At 38.9% G+C, this 27,299-nt stretch overlaps 1 protein-coding gene across 1 annotated transcript in view; it reads left to right on the forward strand.

Annotated features, from left to right (window-relative positions):
* The window catches only part of LOC139763323 (probable glutamate receptor), a 239,562-nt gene extending 213,592 nt beyond the window's left edge, over positions 1 to 25,970 (forward strand). Inside the window, exons 10-11 of the mRNA XM_071689344.1 lie at positions 25,458 to 25,587; positions 25,788 to 25,970. Of these exons, the coding sequence (XP_071545445.1) occupies positions 25,458 to 25,587; positions 25,788 to 25,970 (313 nt within the window). The remainder of the gene's footprint in view (positions 1 to 25,457; positions 25,588 to 25,787) is intronic.
* The last annotated feature ends 1,329 nt before the right edge of the window (positions 25,971 to 27,299 follow it).

Below are 27,299 nucleotides of genomic sequence, written 5' to 3' on the forward strand. Positions count from 1 at the left end.
CCCTTTTCACATCCAGGCCCCACACAACTTTCCATGGTTTACCCCAGACGCTTCTCATCCCCTGGTTCAATCCATTGATAGAACGTCGACCCCGGTATACCACATCGTTCCAATTCACTCTATTACTTTCACGCCTTTCACCCTCCTGCATGTTCAGGCCCCAATCACTCAAAAACTTTTTCACTCCATCTTTCCACCTCCAATTTGGTCTCCCACTTCTCCTCGTTCCCTCCACCTCCGACACATTTATCCTCTTGGTCAATCTTTCCTCACTCATTCTCTCCATGTGATCAAACCATTTAACAACACCCTCTTCTGCTCTCTCAACCACACTCTTTTTATTTCCAAACATCTTCTTACCCACTTCACACCACATATTGTCCTGAAACTTCTCATTTCCAGCACATCCACCCTCCTACGCACAACTCTATCCATAGCCCACGCCTCGCAGACATACAACATTGTTGGAACCACTATTCCATCAAACATACCCATTTTTGCTTTCCGAGATAATGTTCTCGACTTCCAAACATTCTTCAAGGCTCCCCAAATTTTCTCCCCCTCCCACACCCAATGATTCACTTCCGCTTCCAGGTTACATCATCTGCCAGATCCACTCCGAGATATCTAAAACACTTTACTTCCTTCAGTTTTTCTCCATTCAAATTTAATTCCCAATTGACTTGACCCTCAACCCTACTGTACCTAATAACCTTGCCCCTATTCATATTTGCTCTTAACTTTCTTCTTTCACACACTTTACCAAACTCAGTCACCAGCTTCTGCAGTTTCTCACGTGAACAAGCCACCAGCGATGTATCATCAGCGAACAACAACTGACTCACTTCCCAAGCTCTCTCATCCACAATAGACTGCATACTTGCCCCTCTTTCCAAAACTCTTGCATTCACCTCCCTAACAACCCCATCTATAAACAAATTAAACAATATATATATATATATATATATATATATATATATATATATATATATATATATATATATATATATATATATATATATATATATATATACCCCAGACGCTATATATATATATATATATATATATATATATATATATATATATATATATATATATATATATATATATATATATATATATGTATATACATATATATATATATATATATATATATATATATATATATATATATATATATATATATATATATATATATATATATATATATATATATTTTTTTTTTTTTTTTTTTTTTATACTTTGTCGCTGTCTCCCGCGTTTGCGAGGTAGCGCAAGGAAACAGACGAAAGAAATGGCCCAACCCCCCCCATACACATGTACATACACACGTCCACACACGCAAATATACATACCTACACAGTTTTCCATGGTTTACCCCGGACGCTTCACATGCCTTGATTCAATCCACTGACAGCACGTCAACCCCTGTATACCACATCGCTCCAATTCACTCTATTCCTTGCCCTCCTTTCACCCTCCTGCATGTTCAGGCCCCGATCACACAAAATCCTTTTCACTCCATCTTTCCACCTCCAATTTGGTCTCCCTCTTCTCCTCGTTCCCTCCACCTCCGACACATATATCCTCTTGGTCAATCTTTCCTCACTCATTCTCTCCATGTGCCCAAACCATTTCAAAACACCCTCTTCTGCTCTCTCAACCACGCTGTTTTTATTTCCACACATCTCTCTTACCCTTACGTTACTTACTCGATCAAACCACCTCACACCACACATTGTCCTCAAACATCTCATTTCCAGCACATCCATCCTCCTGTGCACAACTCTATCCATAGCCCACGCCTCGCAACCATACAACATTGTTGGAACTACTATTCCTTCAAACATACCCATTTTTGCTTTCCGGGATAATGTTCTCGACTTCCACACATTTTTCAAGGCTCCCAAAATTTTCGCCCCCTCCCCCACCCTATGATCCACTTCCGCTTCCATGGTTCCATCCGCTGACAGATCCACTCCCAGATATCTAAAACACTTCACTTCCTCCAGTTTTTCACCATTCAAACTCAAGCTTTCGCTCTCACAGAGGCATCATCCGAATCTACCAAAGAGATAGTAGACTTGGGTAAGATATGTGAAACTCAAACAAAATATATCTAAGAAACACGCTCGGAAAAAAACACACAGTACATGGGACGTAAAAGTAATGAAAAACATTAAACGGATGAAAATTTGCAGCAATATATCGAAGGGTAGTATGAGTTTCAATAAGAATACAAATTACGGAAACAGAAATATAGAAAAACTTACTTTTGAGAAAACAGAAAAGAATAAGTTAAACACAGTAGGAGTATAGAACATCCATCACTAAATACATTTAGTTGGGCCAAGCGAAACCGATATTGTCCGGATGTATATGTTAAGGTGAGTTTGGGAAAGTCCGATTCTCTCAGACCTTCGTAACCCAGGACTGGGTTGGTTAGTGCCGCGTTCCTCCTGTCTGAAAATATCGGACTCGGTAGCCTGTGGTGGATCAATTGCGTATCCAATCAGTCCTAAAACGGCATTAGGTCTACGTCATATTTGCGGGCCATTACAAAGCTGTATGGCGGTGGTCATGCTTGTCTGGATGTAGATGACAGGTACTTTCTCTCTCCAATGATAGTTGCTTCTAATATCTGTAGTCTCGTCTGATCACTGCAACTAGTAATGATTTTGGTGTTATTCACTATAATCTCCCTCGTTAGTCTCGTTCCATGCTTTTGTTCATGATGTTGTTAGATTCCACCTTCTTGTAAATGGAACGAGAGGCGGCGGGTCAGGATGCAGGTGTTATGTCCAAAACAGTTTAGGTGACAGGGCTGACCGTACCCAGTTTCTTAGAAATAAAGAACCACATGGCATTACAGCTTCCCTGAATGTGGAGTCTCTCTTTATGAATGTATTAGTGGCGAGGACAATAGACATAATCTTGGTCTATGTTTTTCAGCACCGTCTTACCTCCCCTGAAGATGACCAGAAATACATTAGAGAAATGTTACGTGCCTGTACCATGGAAGCATCTGTCAGAAGTCCAAAAGGCAAACTTTATCTGCAGGTGGAGGGAACAGTCATGAGGTCTCCACTAGGAGTACTTTTTGCGTAGGTATTTATGTTCTATGTCTAAATTACAGCAGTACTGCAACCTGAGAGCATGACACCCCAGATTTACTGCAGATATATAGCCGACATTTTTATCTGCGTAGATAAACCTACTGGAAAATATCCGTAACCGACTCCAAGAAACTTCATGTTTAAGATTTACAGTAGAGTTGAATAATAATGGTAAGATTCCTTTCATGGATGTAATGGTGATGCCACAACAGGATCTTTCGTCATTTACAAAAGGCCCACCAACTAAGGTAAATGTGTTATGAATGGAATAAGAAAATACTTTTATAATTACAAGAGGAGCGTCATTCTTGCCTACGTGAGAAGAGCGATCATTGTGTGCTCAACCTGGCAACTTCGACACCAAGAACTCCGACGTGTCCGACAAATGTTAATTAACAATGGATAATCAAATACTAAATTTGGTAGCATTGTGAACAAGATGGTAGGGCAACATCTCGTGGCAAACAGACAACCTCAACGTGAAAACATTGAAGTTTCCTACAGGAACATATTTACGACATATTAAAAGACGAGAAGGTCATGCGAGACAATGCAGCCAGAAACTGCAAAGCAGTTCATGGAGACAATGATATCAGTATGATGGTATCCTACATTAGTCCGAAAACATGTTCGCTCGTAATGGACAAGAATATGGTAGGTTGCTCTGGAAGTTTGAATCATACTGCACTCTGAAACACCTATTCTCGCTTCACTTACAAGTAAGTGGAATCCATCATCGGAAACAAAAGCAGTAAACGAAACTAACGAGGGAGATTGTAGTGAATAACACCAATATCATTCATACTTACAGTGATCGGAGGAGACTACAGATATCATGAACCATTCACATTAGAGCGAAAGCACCTGTCATCAACATCCAGACGAACATGACCACCATCATACAGCTCTTTGATGGCCCGTCGATATGACGTCGACCTGATGCCGTTTTAGGACAGATTGGATACGTCATTCTCTAGCCACAATCTACCGAGTCCGACATTTTCAGACAGGAAGAACATGGCACTGACCAGCCCTGGGTTATGAAAGTCAGAGATAATCAGACTTGCTGAACCTCACCTTAACTCCACAATAATGGTCTCTCTGGGCCCAACTTACTGTGTTTAGTGATGGAGTCTCTATATTCGTACCTCGCTTGATATTATTCTGTTTCCTCAACTTTGTTTCTCAATATTTCTGTTTCCATATTGTATATTTAAGTTGTAACTCACAATGCATTCATGATATTCTTAATCTTTATCAATTCTAGTGTTTTGCCTTACATTTATGTGCTACGTCCTGTTTTTCCTAGGATGTTTCTCATAGTTCGTTCGCATTTTACTATCGTATCTAAGTTTAGTGACGAAGTTTTTTTTCTCTTTTTCTTAGATTCATGATTTTGCATTTGTCAAGGCGAAAGCTCGATTGAAACAAAATGGAAAACTTTGGACAACTGGTGTTTCAACACCCACAAAATAGTAAAAAAATACTAAGAAAATAAGAGAACAGAGGAGACAAGATTGATATCTCTAAATATAAGGGAAAAAGAATACTTCCCACGCATTACCCACGTGTCGTAGAAGGCGACGAAGGGGGACGGGAGCAGGAAGCTAGAAACCCTCCCCTCCTTGTATTTTAAATTTCTAAAAGGGGAAACAGAAGAAGGAGTCAAGTGAGGAGTGCTCATCCTCGTCGAAGGCTCAGATTGGGGTGTCTAAATGTGTGTGGATGTAACCAAGATGTGAAAAAAAGAGAGATAGGTAGTATGTTTCAGGAGAGGAACCTGGATGTTTTGGCTCTGAGTGAAACGAAGCTCAAGGGTAAAAGGGAAGAATGGTTTGGGAATGTTTTCGGAGCAAAGTGAGGGGTTGGTGAAAGGACAAGAGCAAGTAAAGAAGTAGTACTAATCCTGAAGCAGGAGTGGTGGGAATATGTGATAGAGTGCAAGAAAGTGAACTCTAGATTTATATGGGTAGAACTGAAAGTGGATGGAGAGAGATGGGTGATTATTGGTGTATATGCACCTGGGCATGAGAAGGAAGATCATGAGAGGCAAGTGTTTTGCGATCAGCTGAGTGAGTGTGTTAGTAGTTTTGATGCACGAGACCGGGTTATTGTGATAGGTGGCTTGAATGCAAAGGTGAGTGGTGTGGCAGTTGAGGGAATAATTGGTGTACATGGAGTGTTCACTGTTGTAAATGGAAATGGTGGAGAGCATGTAGATTTGTGTGCTTAAAAAGGATTGGTGATTGGGAATACCTGGTTTAAAAAGGGAGATATACATAAGTATACATATGTAAGTAGGAGAGATAGCCAGAGAGCGCTATTGGATTATGTGTTAATTGAGAGGTGGCTGAAAGAGAGGCTTTTTGATGTTAATGTGCTGAGAGATGCAACTAGAGAGATGTTTGATCATTATCTTGTGGAGGCGAAGGTGAAGGTTTGTAGAGGTTTTCAGAATAGAAGAGAGAATATTGAGGTGAAGAGAGTGGTGAGGGTAAGTGAGCTTTGAAAGGAGACTTGTGTGAGGAAGTACCAGGAGAGACTGAGTGCAGAATAGAAAAAGATGAGAGCAAAAGACGTAAGGGAAGTGGGGGAGGAAGGGGATGTATTTAGGGAAGCAGTGATGGCTTGCACAAAAGATGATTATGGCATGAGAAGCGAGGAAAGTGGGTAGATTAGAAAGGGTAGTGAGTGATGGGATGAAGAGGTAAAATTATTAGTGAAAGAGAAGATAGAGGCATTTGCTGAGAAATAGTGCTAATGACTGGGAGATGTATAAAAGAAAGAGGCAGAAAGTCAAGGGAAAGGTGCAAGAGGTGAAAAACAGTCCAAATGAGAGTTAGGGTGAGAGAGTATCATTATATTTTAGGGAGAATAAAAAGATTTGATGGAAAGAAGTAAATAAAGTGCGTAAGACAAGAGAACAAAAGGGAACATCGGTGAAGCGGGCTAATGTGGAGGTAATAAGAAGTAGTGATGATGTAAGAAGGATGGAGTGAGTATTTTGGTTTTGAAATGTTAGATGATAGAGTGGCAATTATAGGTTGTTTTGGTTGAGATGGTGTGCGAAATGAGAGGGTTAGGGAGAATGATTTGGTAAACAGAGAAGATGAGATGAAAGCCGGCAAGACAGTTGGTTTGGATGGTATTTCAGTGGAATTTATCAAAAGATGGGGTGAATGTATTGTTGACAAGTTGGTAAGGATATTTAATGTATGTATGACTTACGGTCCTTGTAACACAATGCTGGCTGTTCAAAGAACTTTGCAATTCTCCTATATCCTATTCCACAGATGAATAGCTTACCCGGAACGTCTCCTTTAATCAAGGGTACCACTTGGTTCTTCTTTTCACCCCGGATTTCATGTCGCTTTGCCCAAACAAGGACAGTAGGTGGGGCCATATGGCCTGGAAGTGCCAAAGTGAATACCGTTATCGTTCAGTGGAATGTGGGCAACGTGTTATGCCGCCCTGTTGCAATTGTGCATATGATGCAGGTTCACCACTTTGCAGTACGTGACCACAAGTACGCGGCGCCCGGTGGCAGACCAGGGAGGAAGTGCAGCAGCGGAAAAGGGAGGATGAACAAGGAGTTGCAAAAAAGACAACGCTACCTTCCACTGAGAACGTGTGGGGGAAGAGAATGGAACAAAATGACATGTTGAAGTTGATACGAAAAGATGCAAAGACTTCGCCGAAAACTAATCCAGAAGATAAGGTTACAGGGTGGCTGATGGCAAGATAAGGTCACAGGATGTCTGATAGCAAGAGAAGGTCACAAGATGGCTGATGGCAAGAGAAGATCACAGGATGGCTGATGGCAAGAGAAGGTCACAGGATGTCTGATGGCAAGAGAAGGTCACTGGATGGCTGATGGCAAGAGAAGGACGGTCACCAATGTTTATTCCCCCAACAGAAGGTATGGAGACGCCAGATAAGACTTAAGAAGCCAGCTTTTCTTTAAGTCAACAAGAGAAATAAGAGATTGTGGTAGAAAAAGTTGATGTGATGTAGCAGTGGAGCCTAAGTTGTCAAGCTGTCAGTTGAGAAGAGGAGCATTTGGCATTCATTTGTCAACTTCATTAAATGCAATACCTCGCACACTCAATACCTCGTCCAACTCGAGAAACAAGTTGGTGATCTGTGGTAACTCCTTCACGTTGACTCGCTTCGGGTATATTCGTCACAAGAAGCAGCTTCGTCCGCTCTGTGGGATCGGATCTCTAGGACGTGAGTCAGAGGATCATCTCGTCCCCATCACACCATTCAGAGCGATACCAGTTTGCATCACCCTTCACTCCTGCCTGCAGTAGCATGCTTTCCGACATGTTTCATGAGCTCCTCTTCGCCAACGGAACTACCTTGGCCCACCAGTGATGCTACTACGTTTGTGAATCAAGAACCATTGCAACACAAACCTCGCCAGGTGGTAGAGTGTCCCGCAGTGTATCGAGACAGACTTCCCCAGAACTTTTTTAAAGGGGAAGTAAATGGTTATAGTTGTGTTACTGGAGTGATAGTTTTCATACATGGTGCTCTGACAAGAAAATAGTGAAATTGGAAAAAATGTAGCTTAGACATTGAAGCTTATTGATACAGTGGTTAAATTGATGAGAACTACTATTGACGTTTGTGTAAATAAATTATACATTTCCTTTTCCATAGCCAGAGGTTGAACCATCATGTGACATTCATTTTTTCATTTCATTTCAAGCTAGAAGTTTCAGTTTTCAAAATTGTTTGTTACATTTTTCATATGTATATATATGTATGTGTGTGTGTGTGTGTATATGTGCGTATGTATATATATATATATATATATATATATATATATATATATATATATATATATATATATATATATATATATATATATATATATATATATATATATATATATATATATATATATATATATATATATATATATATATATATATATTATCCCTAGGGATAAGGGTGAAAGAATACTTCCCAGCAATTCCTCGCGTGTCGTACAAAGCGACTAGAGGAGACGGGAGCGGGGGGCCAGAAATCCTCCCCTCCTTGTATTTTTTTTTTAACTTTCTAAAATGGGAAACAGAAGAAGGAGACACGCGGGGAGTGCTCATCCTCCTCGAAGGCTCAGATTGGGGTGCCTAAATGTGTGTGGATGTAACAAAGATGTGAAAAAAGGAGAGATAGGTAGTATGTTTGAGGAAAGGAACCTGGATGTTTTGGCTCTGAGTGAAACGAAGCTCAAGGGTAAAGGGGAAGAGTGGTTTGGGAATGTCTTGGGAGTAAAGTCAGGGGTTAGTGAGAGGACAAGAGCAAGGGAAGGAGTAGCAGTACTCCTGAAAAAGGAGTTGTGGGAGTATGTGACAGAATGTAAGAAAGTAAATTCGCGATTGATATGGGTAAAACTAAAAGTTGATGGAGAGAGATGGGTAATTATTGGTGCATATGCACCTGGGCATGAGAAGACAGATCATGAGAGGCAAGTGTTTTGGGAGCAGCTGAATGAGTGTGTTAGTGGTTTTGATGCACGAGACCGGGTTATAGTGATGGGTGATTTGAATGCAAAGGTGAGTAATGTGGCAGTTGAGGGAATAATTGGTATAAATGGGGTGTTCAGTGTTGTAAATGGAAATGGTGAAGAGCTTGTAGATTTATATGCTGAAAAAGGATTGATGATTGGGAATGCCTGGTTTAAAAAGCGAGATATACATAACTATACTTATGTAAGTAGGAGAGATGGCCAGAGAGCGTGATTGGATTACGTGTTAATTGACAGGCGCGCGAAAGAGAGACTTTTGGATGTTAATGTGCTGAGAGGTGCAACTGGAGGGATGTCTGATCATTATCTTGTGGAGGCTAAGGTGAAGATTTGTATGGGTTTTCAGAAAAGAAGAGTGAATGTTGGGGTGAAGAGGGTGGTGAGAGTAAGTGAGCTTGGGAAGGAGACTTGTGTGAGGAAGTACCAGGAGAGACTGAGTACAGAATGGAAAAAGGTGAGAACAATGGAAGTAAGGGGAGTGGGGGAGGAATGGGATGTATTTAGGGAATCAGTGATGGATTGCGCAAAAGATGCTTCTGGCATGAGAAGAGTGGGAGGTGGGTTGATTAGAAAGGGTAGTTAGTGGTGGGATGAAGAAGTAAGAGTATTAGTGAAAGAGAAGAGAGAGGCCTTTGAACGATTTTTGCAGGGAAAAAATGCAATTGAGTGGGAGATGTATAAAAGAAAGAGACAGAAGGTCAAGAGAAAGGTGCAAGAGGTGAAAAAAAGTGCAAATGAGAGTTGGGGTGAGAGAGTATCATTAAATTTTAGGGAGAATAAAAAGATGTTCTGGAAGGAGGTAAATAAAGTGCGTAAGACAAGGGAGCAAATGGGAACTTCAGTGAAAGGCGCAAATGGGGAGGTGATAACAAGTAGTGGTGATGTGAGAAGGAGATGGAGCGAGTATTTTGAAGGTTTGTTGAATGTGTTTGATGATAGAGTGGCAGATATAGGGTGTTTTGGTCGAGGTGGTGTGCAAAGTGAGAAGGTTAGGGAAAATGATTTGGTAAACAGAGAAGAGGTAGTGAAAGCTTTGCGGAAGATGAAAGTCGGCAAGGCAGCAGGTTTGGATGGTATTGCAGTGGAATTTATTAAAAAAGGGGGTGACTGTATTGTTGACTGGTTGGTAAGGTTGTTTAATGTAAGTATGACTCATGGTAAGGTGCCTGAGGATTGGCGGAATGCTTGCATAGTGCCATTGTACAAAGGCAAAGGGGATAAGAGTGAGTGCTCAAATTACAGAGGTATAAGTTTGTTGAGTATTCCTGGTAAATTATATGGGAGAGTATTGATTGAGAGGGTGAAGGCATGTACAGAGCATCAGATTGGGGAAGAGCAGTGTGGTTTCAGAAGTGGTAGAGGATGTGTGGATCAGGTGTTTCCTTTGAAGAATGTATGTGAGAAATACTTAGAAAAGCAAATGGATTTGTATGTAGCATTTATGGATCTGGAGAAGGCATATGATAGAGTTGATAGAGATGCTCTGTGGAAGGTATTAAGAATATATGGTGTGGGAGACAAGTTGTTAGAAGAAGTGAAAAGTTTTTATCGAGGATGTACGGCATGTGTACGTGTAGGAAGAGAGGAAAGTGATTGGTTCTCAGTGAATGTAGGTTTGCGGCAGGGGTGTGTGATGTCTCCATGGTTGTTTAATTTGTTTATGGATGGGATTGTTAGAGAGGTGAATGCAAGAGTTTTGGAAAGAGGGGCAAGTATGAAGACTGTTGGGGATGAGAGAGCTTGGGAAGTGAGCCAGTTGTTGTTCGCTGATGATACAGCGCTGGTGGCTGATTCATGTGAGAAACTGCAGAAGCTGGTGACTGAGTTTGGTAAAGTGTGTGAAAGAAGAAAGTTAAGAGTAAATGTGAATAAGAGCAAGGTTATTAGGTACAGTAGGGGTGAGGGTCAAGTCAATTGGGAGGTGAGTTTGAATGGAGAAAAACTGGAGGAAGTGAAGTGTTTTAGATATCTGGGAGTGGATCTGGCAGCGGATGGAACCATGGAGGCGGAGGTGGATCATAGGGTGGGGGAGGGGGCGAAAATTCTGGGAGCCTTGAAGAATGTGTGGAAGTCGAGAACATTATCTCGGAAAGCAAAAATGGGTATGTTTGAAGGAATAGTGGTTCCAACAATGTTGTATGGTTGCGAGGCGTGGGCTATGGATAGAGTTGTGCGCAGGAGGATGGATGTGCTGGAAATGAGATGTTTGAGGACAACGTGTGGTGTGAGGTGTTTTGATCGAGTAAGGAACGAAAAGGTAAGAGAGATGTGTGGAAATAAAAAGAGCGTGGTTGAGAGAGCAGAAGAGTGTGTTTTGAAATGGTTTGGACATGGAGAGAATGAGTGAGGAAAGATTGACCAAAAGGATATATATGTCGGAGGTGGAGGGAACGAGGAGAAGAGGGAGACCAAATTGGAGGTGGAAAGATGGAGTGAAAAAGATTTGGTGTGATCGGGACCTGAACATGCAGGAGGGTGAAAGGAGGGCAAGGAATAGAGTGAATTGGAGCGATGTGGTATACCGGGGTTGACATGCTGTCAGTGGATTGAATCAAGGCATGTGAAGCGTCTGGGGTAAACCATGGAGAGCTGTGTAGGTATGTATATTTGCGTGTGTGGACGTATGTATATACATGTGTATGGGTGTGGGTTGGGCCATTTCTTTCGTCTGTTTCCTTGCGCTACCTCGCAAACGCGGGAGACAGCGACAAAGCAAAAAAAAAAAAATATATATATATATATATATATATATATATATATATATATATATATATATCTTTTTTTTTTTTTTGCTTTGTCGCTGTCTCCCGCGTTTGCGAGGTAACGCAAGGAAACAGACGAAAGAAATGGCCCAACCCACCCCCATACACATGTATATACATACACGTCCACACACGGAAATATACATACCTACAAAGCTTTCCATGGTTTACCCCAAACGCTTCACATGCCCTGATTCTATCCACTGACAGCACGTCAACCCCGATATACCACATTAGATTCAATTCACTCTATGCCTTGCCCTCCTTTCACCCTCCTGCATGTTCAGGCCTCGATCACTCAAAATCTTTTTCACTCCATCTTTCCACCTCTAATTTCGTCTCCCTCTTCTCCTCGTTCCCTCCACCTCCGACACATACATTCTCTTGGTCAGTCTTTCCTCACTCACTCTCTCCATGTGCCCAAACCATTTCAAAACACCCTCTTCTGCTCTCTCAACCACGCTCATTTTATTTCCACACATCTCTCTTACCATTACGTTACTTACTCGATCAAATCACCTCACACCACACATTGTCCTCAAACATCTCATTTCCAGCACATCCATCCTCCTGCACACAACTCTATCCATAGCCCATGCCTCGCAACCATACAACATTGTTGGAACCACTATTCCTTCAAACATACACATTTTTGCTTTCCGAGATAATGTTCTCGACTTTCACACATTCTTCAAGGCTCCCAGAATTTTCGCCCCCTCCCCCACCCTATGATCCACTTCCGCTTCCATGGTTCCATCCGCTGCCAGATCCACTCCCAGATATCTAAAGCACTTTAATTCCTCCAGTTTTTCTCCATTCAAACTTACCTCCCAAGTGACTTGACCCTCAACCCTAATGTACCTAATAACCTTGCTCTTATTCACATTTACTCTTAACTTTCTTCTTTCACACACTTTACCAAACTCAGTCACCGGCTTCTGCAGTTTCTCACATGAATAAGCCACCAGCGCTGTATCATCAGCGAACAACAACTGACTCACTTCCAAAGCTCTCTCATCCCCAACAGCCTTCATACTTGCCCTTCTTTCCAAAACTCTTGCATTCATCTCCCTATCAACCCCATCCATAAACAAATTAAACAACCATGGAGACATCACACACCCCTGCCGCAAAACTACATTCATTGAGAACCAATCACTTTCCTCTCTTCCTACACGTAAACATGCCTTACATCCTCGATAAAAACTTCACTACTTCTAACAACTTGCCTCCCACACCATATATTCTTAATACCTTCCACAGAGCATCTCTATCAACTCTATCATATGCCTTCTCCAGATCCATAAATTTTTTTTTTTTTTTTTTTTGCTTTGTCACTGTCTCCCGCGTTTGCGAGGTAGCGCAAGGAAAAGGACGAGAGAAATGGCCCAACCCACCCCCATACACATGTATATACATACGTCCACACACGTAAATATACATACCTACACAGCTTTCAATGGTTTACCCCAGTCGCTTCACATGCCTTGATTCAATCCACTGACAGCACGTCAACCCCGGTATACCATATCGCTCCAATTCAATCTATTCCTTGCCCTCCTTTCACCCTCCTGCATGTTCAGGCTCCGATCACACAAAATCTTTTTCACTCCATCTTTCCACCTCCAGTTTGGTCTCCCTCTTCTCCTCGTTCCCTCCACCTCCGACACATATATTCTCTTGGTCAATCTTTCCTCACTCATTCTCTCCATGTGCCCACTTCCGCTTCCATTGTTCCATCCGCTGCCAGATCCACTTACAGATATCTAAAACACTTCACTTCCTCCAGTTTTTCTCCATTCAAACTCACCTCCCAATTGACTTGACCCTCACCCCTACTGTACCTAATAACCTTGCTCTTATTCACATTTACTCTTAACTTTGTTCTTTCACACACTTTACCAAACTCAGTCACCAGCTTCTGCTGTTTCTCACATGAATAAGCCACCAGCGCTATATCATCAGCGAACAACAACTGACTCACTTCCCAAGTTCTCTCATCCCCAACAGACTTCATACTTGCCCCTCTTTGCAAAACTCTTGCATTCACCTCCCTAACAACCCCATCCATAAACAAATTAAACAACCATGGAGACATCACACACCCCTGCCGCAAACCTACATTCACTGAGAACCAATCATTTTCCTCTCTTCCTACACGTACACATGCCTTACATCCTCGATAAAAACTTTTCACTGCTTCTAACAACTTGCCTCCCACACCATATATTCTTAATACCTTCCACAGAGCATCTCTATCAACTCTATCATATGCCTTCTCCTGATCCATAAATGCTACATAAAAATTCATTTGCTTTTCTAAGTATTTTTCACATACATTCTTCAAAGCAAACACCTGATCCACACATCCTCTACCACTTCTGAAAACACACTGCTCTTCCCCAATCTGATGCTCTGTACATGCCTTCACCCTCTCAATCAATATCTTCCCATATAATTTACCAGGAATACTCAACAAACTTATACATCTGCAATTTGAGCACTCACTCTTATCCCCTTTGCCTTTGTACAATGGCACTATGCACGCATTCCGCCAATCCTCAGGCACCTCACCATGAGTCATACATACATTAAATAACCTTACCAACCAGTCAACAATACAGTCACCCCCTTTTTTAATAAATTCCACTGCAATAACATCCAAACCTGCTGCCTTGCCGGCTTTCATCTTCCGCAAAGCTTTTACTACCTCTTCTCTGTTTACCAAATCATTTTCCCTAACCCTCTCACTTTGCACGCCACCTCGACCAAAACACCCTATATCTGCCACTCTATCATCAAACACATTCAACAAACCTTCAAAATACTCGCTCCATCTCCTTCTCATATCACCACTACTTGTTATCACCTCTCCATTTACGCCCTTCACTGAAGTTCCCATTTGCTCCCTAGTCTTACGCACTTTATTTACCTCCTTCCAGAACATCTTTTTATTCTCCCTAAAATTTAATGATACTCTCTCACCCCAACTCCCATTTGCCCTTTTTTTCACCTCTAGCACCTTTCTCTTGACCTCCTGTCTCTTTCATTTATACATCTCCCACTCAATTTCATTTTTTCCCTGCAAAAATCGTCCAAATGCCTATCTCTTCTCTTTCACTAATACTCTTACTTCTTCATCCCACCACTCACTACCCTTTCTAAACAACCCACCTCCCACTCTTCTCATGCCACAAGCATCTTTTGCGCAATCCATCACTGATTCCCTAAATACATCCCATTCCTCCCCCACTCCCCTTACTTCCATTGTTCTCACCTTTTTCCATTCTGTACTCAGTCTCTCCTGGTACTTCCTCACACAAGTCTCCTTCCCAAGCTCACTTACTCTCACCACCCTCTTCACCCCAACATTCACTCCTCTTTTCTGAAAACCCATACAAATCTTCACCTTAGCCTCCACAAAATAATGATCAGACATCCCTCCAGTTGCACCTCTCAGCACATTAACATCCAAAAGTCTCTCTTTCGCGCGCCTGTCAATTAACACGTAATCCAATAACGCTCTCTGGCCATCTCTCTTACTTACATAAGTATACTTATGTATATCTCGCTTTTTAAACCAGGTATTCCCAATCATCAGTCCTTTTTCAGCACATAAATCTACAAGCTCTTCACCATTTCCATTTACATTCATCTCCCTATCAACCCCATCCATAAACAAATTAAACATCCATGGACACATCACACACCCCTGCCGCAAAACTACATTCATTGAGAACCAATCACTTTCCTCTCTTCCTACACGTACACATGCCTTACATCCTCGATAAATACTTCACTACTTCTAACAACTTGCCTCCCACACCATATATTCGTAATACCTTCCACAGAGCATCTCTATCAACTCTATCATATGCCTTCTCCAGATCCATAAATGCTACATACAAATCCATTTGCTTTTCTAAGTATTTCCCACATACATTTTTCAAAGCAAACACCTGATCCACACATCCTCTACTACTTCTGAAACCACACTGCTCTTCCCCAATCTGATGCTCTGTACATGCCTTCACCCTCTCAATCAATACCCTATCATATAATTTACCAGGAATACTCAACATACTTATACCTCTGTAATTTGAGCACTCACTCTTATCCCCTTTGCCTTTGTACAATGGCACTATGCACGCATTCCGCCAATCCTCAGGCACCTCACCATGAGTCATACATACATTAAATAACCTTACCAACCAGTCAATAATACAGTCACCCCCTTTTTTAATGAATTCCACTGCAATACCATCCAAACCTGCTGCCTTGCCGGCGTTCATCTTCCGCAAAGCTTTTACTACCTCTTCTCTGTTTACCAAATCATTTTCCCTAACCCTCTCACTTTGCACACCACCTCGACCAAAACACCCTATATCTGCCACTCTATCATCAAACACATTCAAGAAACCTTCAAAATACTCACTCCATCTCCTTCTCACATCACCACTACTTGTTATCACCTCCCCATTTGCGCCCTTCACTGAAGTTCCCATTTGCTCCCTTGTCTTACGCACTTTATTTACCTCCTTCCAGAACATCTTTTTATTCTCCCTAAAATTTAATGATACTGTCTCACCCCAACTCTCATTTGCCCTCTTTTTCACCTCTTGCACCCTTCTCTTGACCTCCTGTCTCTTTCTTTTATACATCTCCCACTCAATTGCACTTTTTCCCTGCAAAAATCGTCCAAATGCCTCTCTCTTCTCTTTCACTAATAATCTTACTTCTTCATCCCACCACTCACTACCCTTTCTAATCAACCCACCTCCCACTCTTCTCATGCCACAAGCATCTTTTGCGCAATCCATCACTGATTCCCTAAATACATCCCATTCCTCCCCCACTCCCCTTACTTCCATTGTTCTCACCTTTTTGCATTCTGTACTCAGTCTCTCCTGGTACTTCCTCACTCAAGTCTCCTTCCCAAGCTCACTTACTCTCAACACCTTTTTCACCCCAACATTCATATATATATATATATATATATATATATATATATATATATATATATATATATATATATATATATATATATATATATATATATATATATATATATATATATATATATATATATATATATATATATATATATAATATATATATATATATATATATATATATATATATATATATATATATATATATATATATATATATATATATATATATATATATATATATATATATATATATATATATATATATATATATATATATATATATATATATATATATATATATATATATATATATATATATATATATATATATATATATATATATATATATATATATATATATATATATATATATATATATATATATATATATATATATATATATATATATATATATATATATATATATATATATATATATATATATATATATATATATATATATATATATATATATATATATATATATATATATATATATATATATATATATATATATATATATATATATATATATATATATATATATATATATATATATATATATATATATATATATATATATATATATATATATATATATATATATATATATATATATATATAATATATATATATATATATATATATATATATATATATATATATATATATATATATATATATATATATATATATATATATATATATATATATATATATATATATATATATATATATATATATATATATATATATATATATATATATATATATATATATATATATATATATATTATATATATATATATATATATATATATATATATATATATATATATATATATATATATATATATATATATATATATATATATATATATATATATATATATATATATATATATATATATATATATATATATATATATATATATATATATATATATATATATATATATATATATATATATATATATATATATATATATATATATATATATATATATATATATATATATATATATATATATATATATATATATATATATATATATATATATATATATATATATATATATATATATATATATATATATATATATATATATATATATATATATATATATATATATATATATATATATATATATATATATATATATATATATATATATATATATATATATATATATATATATATATATATATATATATATATATATATATATATATATATATATATATATATATATATATATATATATATATATATATATATATATATATATATATATATATATATATATATATATATATATATGAATGTTGGGGTGAAGAAGGTGCATTCAAATCACCCATCACTATAACCCGGTCTCGTGCATCAAAACCGCTAACACACTCATTTAGCTGCTCCCAAAACACTTGCCTCTCATGATCTTTCTTCTCATGCCCAGGTGCATATGCACCAATAATCACCCACCTCTCTCCATCAACTTTCAATTTTACCCATATTAAAAAGTTGATGGAGAGAGGTGGGTGATTATTGGTGCATATGCACCTGGGCATGAGAAGAAAGATCATGAGAGGCAAGTGTTTTGGGAGCAGCTAAATATATATATATATATATATATATATATATATATATATATATATATATATATATATATATATATATATATATATATATATATATATATATATATATATATATATATATATATATATATATATATATATATATATATATATATATATATATATATATATATATATATATATATATATATATATATATATATATATATATATATATATATATATATATATTTAGCTGCTCCCAAAACACTTGCCTCTCATGATCTTTCTTCTCATGCCCAGGTGCATATGCACCAATAATCACCCACCTCTCTCCATCAACTTTTTAATATGGGTAAAATTGAAAGTTGATGGAGAGAGGTGGGTGATTATTGGTGCATATGCACCTGGGCATGAGAAGAAAGATCATGAGAGGCAAGTGTTTTGGGAGCAGCTAAATGAGTGTGTTAGCGGTTTTGATGCACGAGACCGGGTTATAGTGATGGGTGATTTGAATGCAAAGGTGAGTAATGTGGCAGTTGAGGGAATAATTGGTATGCATGGGGTGTTCAGTGTTGTAAATGGAAATGGTGAAGAGCTTGTAGATTTATGTGCTGAAAAAGGACTGATGATTGGGAATACCTGGTTTAAAAAGCGAGATATACATAAGTATACTTATGTAAGTAGGAGAGATGGCCAGAGAGCATTATTGGATTACGTGTTAATTGACAGGCGCGCGAAAGAGAGACTTTTGGATGTCAATGTGCTGAGAGGTGCAACTGGAGGGATGTCTGATCATTATCTTGTGGAGGCTAAGGTGAAGATTAGTATGGGTTTTCAGAAAAGAAGAGTGAATGTTGGGGTGAAGAAGGTGGTGAGAGTAAGTGAGCTTGGGAAGGAGACCTGTGTGAAGAAGTATCAGGAGAGACTGTGTACAGAATGGAAAAAGGTGAGAACAATGGAAGTAAGGGGAGTGGGGGAGGAATGGGATGTATTTAGGGAATCAGTGATGGATTGCGCAAAAGATGCTTGTGGCATGAGAAGAGTGGGAGGTGGGCTGTTTAGAAAGGGTAGTGAGTGGTGGGATGAAGAAGTAAGAGTATTAGTGAAAGAGAAGAGAGAGGCATTTGGACGATTTTTGCAGGAAAAAAATGCAATTGAGTGGGAGAAGTATAAAAGAAAGAGACAGGAGGTCAAGAGAAAGGTGCAAGAGGTGAAAAAAAGGGCAAATGAGAGTTGGGGTGAGAGACTATCAGTAAATTTTAGGGAGAATAAAAAGATGTTCTGGAAGGAGGTAAATAGGGTGCGTAAGACAAGGGAGCAAATGGGAACTTCAGTGAAGGGCGTAAATGGGGAGGTGATAACAAGTAGTGGTGATGTGAGAAGGAGATGGAATGAGTATTTTGAAGGTTTGTTGAATGTGTCTGATGACAGAGTGGCAGATATAGGGTGTTTGGGTCGAGGTGGTGTGCAAAGTGAGAGGGTTAGGGAAAATGATTTGGTAAACAGAGAAGAGGTAGTAAAAGCTTTGCGGAAGATGAAAGCCGGCAAGGCAGCAGGTTTGGATGGTATTGCTGTGGAATTTATTAAAAAAGGGGGTGACTGTATTGTTGACTGGTTGGTAAGGTTATTTAATGTATGTATGACTCATGGTGAGGTGCCTGAGGATTGGCGGAATGCGTGCATAGTGCCATTGTACAAAGGCAAAGGGGATAAGAGTGAGTGCTCAAATTACAGAGGTATAAGTTTGTTGAGTATTCCTGGTAAATTATATGGGAGGGTATTGATTGAGAGGGTGAAGGCATGTACAGAGCATCAGATTGGGGAAGAGCAGTGTGGTTTCAGAAGTGGTAGAGGATGTGTGGATCAGGTGTTTCCTTTGAAGAATGTATGTGAGAAATACTTAGAAAAGCAAATGGATTTGTATGTAGCATTTATGGATCTGGAGAAGGCATATGATAGAGTTGATAGAGATGCTCTGTGGAAGGTATTAAGAATATATGGTGTGGGAGGCAAGTTGTTAGAAGCAGTGAAAAGTTTTTATCGAGGATGTAAGGCATGTGTACGTGTAGGAAGAGAGGAAAGTGATTGGTTCTCAGTGAATGTAGGTTTGCGACAGGGGTGTGTGATGTCTCCATGGTTGTTTAATTTGTTTATGGATGGGGTTGTTAGGGAGGTAAATGCAAGAGTCTTGGAAAGAGGGGCAAGTATGAAGTCTGTTGGGGATGAGAGAGCTTGGGAAGTGAGTCAGTTGTTGTTCGCTGATGATACAGCGCTGGTGGCTGATTCATGTGAGAAACTGCAGAAGCTGGTGACGGAGTTTGGTAAAGTGTGTGGAAGAAGAAAGTTAAGAGTAAATGTGAATAAGAGCAAGGTTATTAGGTACAGTAGGGTTGAGGGTCAAGTCAATTGGGAGGTGAGTTTGAATGGTGAAAAACTGGAGGAAGTGAAGTGTTTTAGATATCTGGGAGTGGATCTGTCAGCGGATGGAACCATGGAAGCGGAAGTGGATCATAGGGTGGGGGAGGGGGCGAAAATTTTGGGAGCCTTGAAAAATGTGTGGAAGTCGAGAACATTATCCCGGAAAGCAAAAATGGGTATGTTTGAAGGAATAGTAGTTCCAACAATGTTGTATGGTTGCGAGGCGTGGGCTATGGATAGAGTTGTGCGCAGGAGGATGGATGTGCTGGAAATGAGATGTTTGAGGACAATGTGTGGTGTGAGGTGGTTTGATCGAGTAAGTAACGTAAGGGTAAGAGAGATGTGTGGAAATAAAAAGAGCGTGGTTGAGAGAGCAGAAGAGGGTGTTTTAAAATGGTTTGGGCACATGGAGAGAATGAGTGAGGAAAGATTGACCAAGAGGATATATGTGTCGGAGGTGGAGGGAACGAGGAGAAGAGGGAGACCAAATTGGAGGTGGAAAGATGGAGTGAAAAAGATTTTGTGTGATCGGGGCCTGAACATGCAGGAGGGTGAAAGGAGGGCAAGGAATAGAGTGAATTGGAGCGATGTGGTATACAGGGGTTGACGTGCTGTCAGTGGATTGAATCAAGGCATGTGAAGCGTCCGGGGTAAACCATGGAAAGCTGTGTAGGTATGTATATTTGTGTGTGTGGACGTGTGTATGTACATGTGTATGGGGGGGGTTGGGCCATTTCTTTCGTCTGTTTCCTTGCGCTACCTCGCAAACGCGGGAGACAGCGACAAAGTATAAAAAAAAAAAAAAAAAAAAAAAAAATATATATATATATATATATATATATATATATATATATATATATATATATATATATATATATATATATATATATATATATATATATATATATATATATACATATATATATATATATATTTGTATATATGTGTGTGTATATATATATATTTGTATATATGTGTGTATATATATATATATATATATATATATATATATATATATATATATATATATATATATATATATATATATATATATATATATATATATATATATATATATATATATATACATATATATATATATATTTGTATATATGTGTGGATATATATATATATATATATATATATATATATATATATATATATATATATATATATATATATATATATATATATATATATATATATATATATATATATATATATATATATATATATATATATATATATATATATATATATATATATATATATATATATATATTATAATAGGTCAATGTGGTGCACGTTATTAAGTTTATAAAGATAGCCAAGAGGAAAATGTAATCGATATGTCCCCAAGTGCACTTTCGTGTAATGATCAATTCGGTCAGGGGATATTCGAAGATGAAATAGAAGACTTTGACCAGTCAGTTGATATACAAGTAATAGACGTAGGTAAGACGTCAATGGTTAACATGTGCCACCGGATGGATGTACTCGTGTTGCTGGTGTTTGGGTCTGGCATCATACGTGTCATACAATCTTCATAATATGGACAGGAAAGCTATCTTTTAGCTAATTTTGCCCTCAGCAAACCTATACAGTTTATAAAGACCTTCACTAGCATTAAGGGTACAATCATTTTTGTATTCTATGATAGACGATTCAATGATATTTCTTGTACTATTGAAGTTGGAGTTGATAAGACGATTAGCGTTGCTCCTGTCAGTACAATAGTAAGAGTTCATAGCATGATTTTGCAAAGCATTTGATCTTGTCTTGTTCTTATACTATATCTATGTTCCTTAAGTCTAACACAAAGATCCTTAACAGTTTGCTCAATATAGGAATGATAGCTTTTACAAGGGATTCTGTAATACAGCAAATAAAATTTTCTGCTGGGTTTTATATCAAGGTATTCTTTATAGCAGTGTTATTGCTGAAAGCTACATTTACAGCAACCTGGGAAATAATGTAAATTTATCACTATAAGGGAGAACTAAAAGGCTGTGCATGCATTTCGCCAAGCCTCAGGTACTTTACCATGATCCATATATTTATTCAATATCCTTACAAACCAATCAACAAAACAGTCACCTCCACTTGTAATAAATTCCACTGCAATACCATCTAAACCCACCGCCTTGCCGGCTTTCATTTTCCGCGAAGCTTTTACTACCTCTTCTCTGTTTACCAAACCATTCTCCCTGAGCCTTCATTTCGCACACCACTCCGACCAAAACACCCTATATCTGCCACTCTATCATCAAACACATTCAGCAAACCCTCACAATGCTCACTCCATCTCTGTATCACTTCACCACTACATGTTATTACCTACCCATTTCCCCCATTCACCGATGTTCCCATTTGTTCTTTTGTCTTATGCATGTTATTTCCTTCCTTCAAAAAATCTTTTAACTCTCCCTAAGATTTTAATGATACTCACTCATCCCATCTCTCATTTGCCCTCTTTTTCACTGTTTGCACCTTTCTCTTGACCTACTGCCGCTTTCTTTTATACTTCTCCCAGTCATTTCCACTACTTCCCTGCAAAAATAGTCCAAATTAATGGGAAATGTAAAAAGAAAGCGGCAGATGGTAGAGAAAAAGGTGCAAGAGATGAAAAAGAAGGCAAATGAAAACTGGGGTGAGAGAATGTCTTTAATTTTAGGGAGAATAGAAAGATGTTTTGGAAGGAGGTAAATAAAGTGCGTAAGACTAGAGAACGAAAGGAAACAATGGGGAAAGGAACAAGTGGGGAAATGAAAACAGATAGTGATGGAGAAGGAGATGGAGTGAGTATTTTGAAAGACTGTTGAATGTGTCTGATGATAGAGTGGCAGATATAGGGTGTTGATGTCGGGATGGTATACGAAGAGAGAGGGTTAGGAAGAATGATTTGGTGAAGAGAGAAAAGGTAGTGAAAGCTTTGCGGAAGAAGAAAGCCGGCAATGCGGCGGGTTTGACTGGTACTGCAGTGGAATCTATTATAAACGGGGTGACTGTATTGTTAATTGTTTGGTAAGGATGGTCGTTGTACGTATGGCCCATGGTGAAGTGCCTGAGGATTGGCGGAATGCATGCACAATGCCACTGTACAAAGGCAAAAGGGATAGAATTGAGTGTTCATACTACAGAGGTATAAGTTCGTAGAGTATTCCTAGGAAATTATATGGGATGGTATTGATTTGAGAGGGTGAAAGCATGTAGAGAGCATCAGATTGGGGAAGAGTGGTGTGGTTTCCGAAGTGGTAAATGATGTGTAAATCAGGTGTTTGCTTTTATGAATGTATGTGATAGATACTTATTAAAACAAAGGTATTTGTAAGTAGTAATTAAGGGTCTAGAGAAGGGATATGATAGGGTTAATAGACATGCTTTGTGGAAGGTTTTAAGAGTACATGGTTTGGGAGGTAAGCTGCTAGAAGCAGTGAAAAGATTTACCAACTATATAAGGCATGTGTACAAGTAGGAAGAGAGGAAAGTGATTGGTTCCCAGTGAATGTCGGTCTACTATTCCTTCAAACATACCCATTTTTGCTCTCCGAGATAGCGTTCTCTCCTTCCACACATTCTTCATCGCTCGCAAAACCTTCACCCCCAACCCCTCTCCACCCAGTGACTTACTTCCGCTTCCATGGTTAATCCCGCTGCTTAGTACACTCCCAGATATCTGAACCACTTCACTTCCTCCAATTTTCTTCCATTCAAACTTACATCCCAATTATCTTGTCCCTCATCCCTACTGAACCTAATAACTTTGCTGTTATTCACATCTACTCTCAACTTTCTCCTTTCACACACTTTTCCAGACTCAGTCACCAACTTCTATAGTTTCTCACATGAATCAGCCACTAGAGGTGGCAAACAACAACTTACTCACTTCCCGGGCACTGTCATCTACAATTGACTGCATACTCACCTCTCTCTCTAAAACTCATGCATTCACCTCTATAACCATCCTATCCATAAACAAATTAAACAACTATGGGGACATCACACATCCTTGCCGCAGACTGGGAACCAACCAATCACCCTCCTCTCTTCCTACTCGCACACCTGCCTTACTTCCTCGGTAAAAAATTTTTACTGCTTCTAGCAACCTACTTGCCACATCTTATGCTCTTTAGACCTTCCACAAAGCATCTCTATCAACTCTGTCATATGCCTTCTCCAGAACCATACATGCTACGTACAAATCTATCTGTTATCCCAAGTATTTCTCAGACACATTCTTCAAAGCAAACACTTGATCCACACATCCTCTACTACTTCTGAAATTACACTGCTCTTCCCCAATCTGATGCTTTGTATATGTCTTTACCCTCTCAGTCAATTCCTTTCCATATAATTTCCCAGGATTACTCAAGAAACTTATGCCTCTGTAATTTGAACACTTTATCCCCTTTATCCCTTTTGCCTTTTTACAGTGGTACTAAGCATTCTTTCCGCTAATCTTTAGGCATTTCATCATGATCCATACATATATTGAATATCCTTACCAACCAATCAACAACACAGTTACCCCATTTTTTTGATAAATTCTACTGCAATACCATCCATACCCGCCGACTTGACGGATTTCATCTTCCAGAAATCTTTCAGTACTTCTGTCTTAACTAAACCATTCTCTCTGGCCGATTCACTTCGCACACCACACCGACCAAAACACCCTACATCTGCCGGTCTATCATCACCCACTTTCTACAAACCTTGAAAATACTCACTTCATCACCAGCTGATATTACTTGCCCACTTGCCTCCTTCACCCATGTTCCCATTTGTTCTCTTGCCTTACGCACGTTATTAACCACCTTCCAAAACATCTTTTTATTTTCCCTAAGGTTTATCGATACTATATCACTCAAACTCTCATTTGTCCTCTTTTTCAACCTGTGCATCTTTCTCTTGACCTTCTGCCGCCTTCTTTTATACATCTACCAGTCATTTGCACCCCTTCCTTGTAAGTATCGTCCAAACACTTATCTTTACTCTTTCATATGTTTCTCCCATGAATCTGTAAACTGTAAGAATCTGTTAGTTTTCCTGTCGATGTGACCAAAGAGCAATCTTACTATTACCTTTCTAGGGTTCTCGCAATGAGGGAGTCTGGACTGTACGACTTCTGGGTATACTCTGCTATACCCAACTACACGGCGTGTCTTAACCCTTCATCGAAGATATCTGTCAGCACGTCGCTCACTATTACCAACTCATGGGTAATACATTGCAAACCTTGATTTTACCAGGGTTACTTATCAATTTTTGGTTGTTTATATGGGAGAGTGCTGATTGAGAGGGTGAAGGCAAGCACAAAGCTTCAGCTTTGGAAGGAGTAGTGTGGTTTCAAAAGTGGCAGAGGATGAGTTGATCAGGTGTTTCTCTTAAGAATGTGTGTGAGAAATACTTCGAGAAACAGATGGATCAATATGTGGCACATATGGATTTGGAGAAGGCATGTGGAAGGGTGGAAAGAGATGATTTGTGGAAGGTCATAAGAGTATACGGTGTGGGAGACAAGCTGCTAGAATTAATGAGGTTTTATCAAGAGTTAAGGCATATGTACGAGCAGGAGGAAAGAAGAGTAATTGATTCCCAATGAAGGTTGGTCTGCGGCAGGGGTGTGTGATGTCCCCAAAGTTGTTTGATTAGTTTTTTGGCGGGGTGATTAAGGATACAAATGCAAGAGTTTTGGTGGCTGAGCGAGTATGTGGCCCGTTGGGGATGTGAGGGCCTGGGAAGTGAGTCAATTGTTGTTCGCAGATGAGAGAGTACTGGTGGCTGATTCAATAGAAAAACTACAGAAATTGGTGGCTGAGTTTAAGAAAGTATGTTAAAGGAGGAAGTTGGGGTAAATGCGAATAAGGGCACAGTTATCAAATTCAGCAGCGTTGGGGGACAAACTTCAGAGGATGTAAGTTTGAATTGAGAAAAATTAGAGAATGAGAAGTTTTTTAGATATCTGGGAGTGGATTTAACAACGAATGGAGCCATGGAAGTGGAAGTGATTCATTGGGACAAGGAGTTTTTAAAGGTCCTGGGAGCCATGAAGAATGCTATCTCGAAGAGCGAAAATGGGTATGTTTCAAGGAATAGCAGTTCAAACAATATCATATGGTTAGAAGGCATAGACTATAGATAGGGTTGTATGGAGGACGGTAAATGTGTTGGAAATGGAATGCATGAGAACAATTTTGGGTGTTAGGTGGTTTAACGACTAAGTAATGAAACTGTAAGGGAGTTGTCCGGTAATAAAAAGAGTGTGATTCAGAGGCCACAAGAGGGAGTGTTGAAATGGTCTTGACGTATGGAGAAAATGAGTAAAGAGAGGATATACGTGTCAAAGGTGTAGGAAACAAGAAGCGGGAGAATAAATTGATGATGGAAGGATGGTGTAAAACAGATTTTGAGCGATTGGGGTCTGAACATACAGGAGGGTTGCAAGCATGCAAGGAATAGAGTGAATTGGGACGTTGTGGTATGACGGTTCGACGAGCAATAAATGGACTGAACCAGGCCAGTGGAAACGCTTGGGGTAAACCATAGAAAGGGCTGTGGGGCTTCGACCTGGACGGGGAGTTATGAATTCGATACATTATACATGACAGCTAGAGGAAAACTGTGAAGAAATGTGGGTTTGTTGTTACTTTCCTACGCTACCTCGCTCAAGCAGGGGGTGGCGATGCTGTTTCCAATGGGGCGTGGTGGCGCCAACATTGGATGAACGCGAGAGAGTATTGATATTCATATGTGTGTATATGTATTCATATGTGGTGATAGGGGAGAAAGAATACTTCCCACGCATTCCTCACCTGTTGTAAAAGCCGACTAAAGGGGACGGGAGCGGGGGGCTGGAAACCCTCCCCTCTTTGTATTTTAACTTCTAAAAGGTGAAACAGAAGAAGGAGTCACGCGGGGAGTGCTCATCCTC

This window comes from Panulirus ornatus, chromosome 46 (assembly GCF_036320965.1).
Source record: "Panulirus ornatus isolate Po-2019 chromosome 46, ASM3632096v1, whole genome shotgun sequence".
Taxonomy (NCBI): Eukaryota; Metazoa; Arthropoda; class Malacostraca; order Decapoda; family Palinuridae; genus Panulirus; species Panulirus ornatus.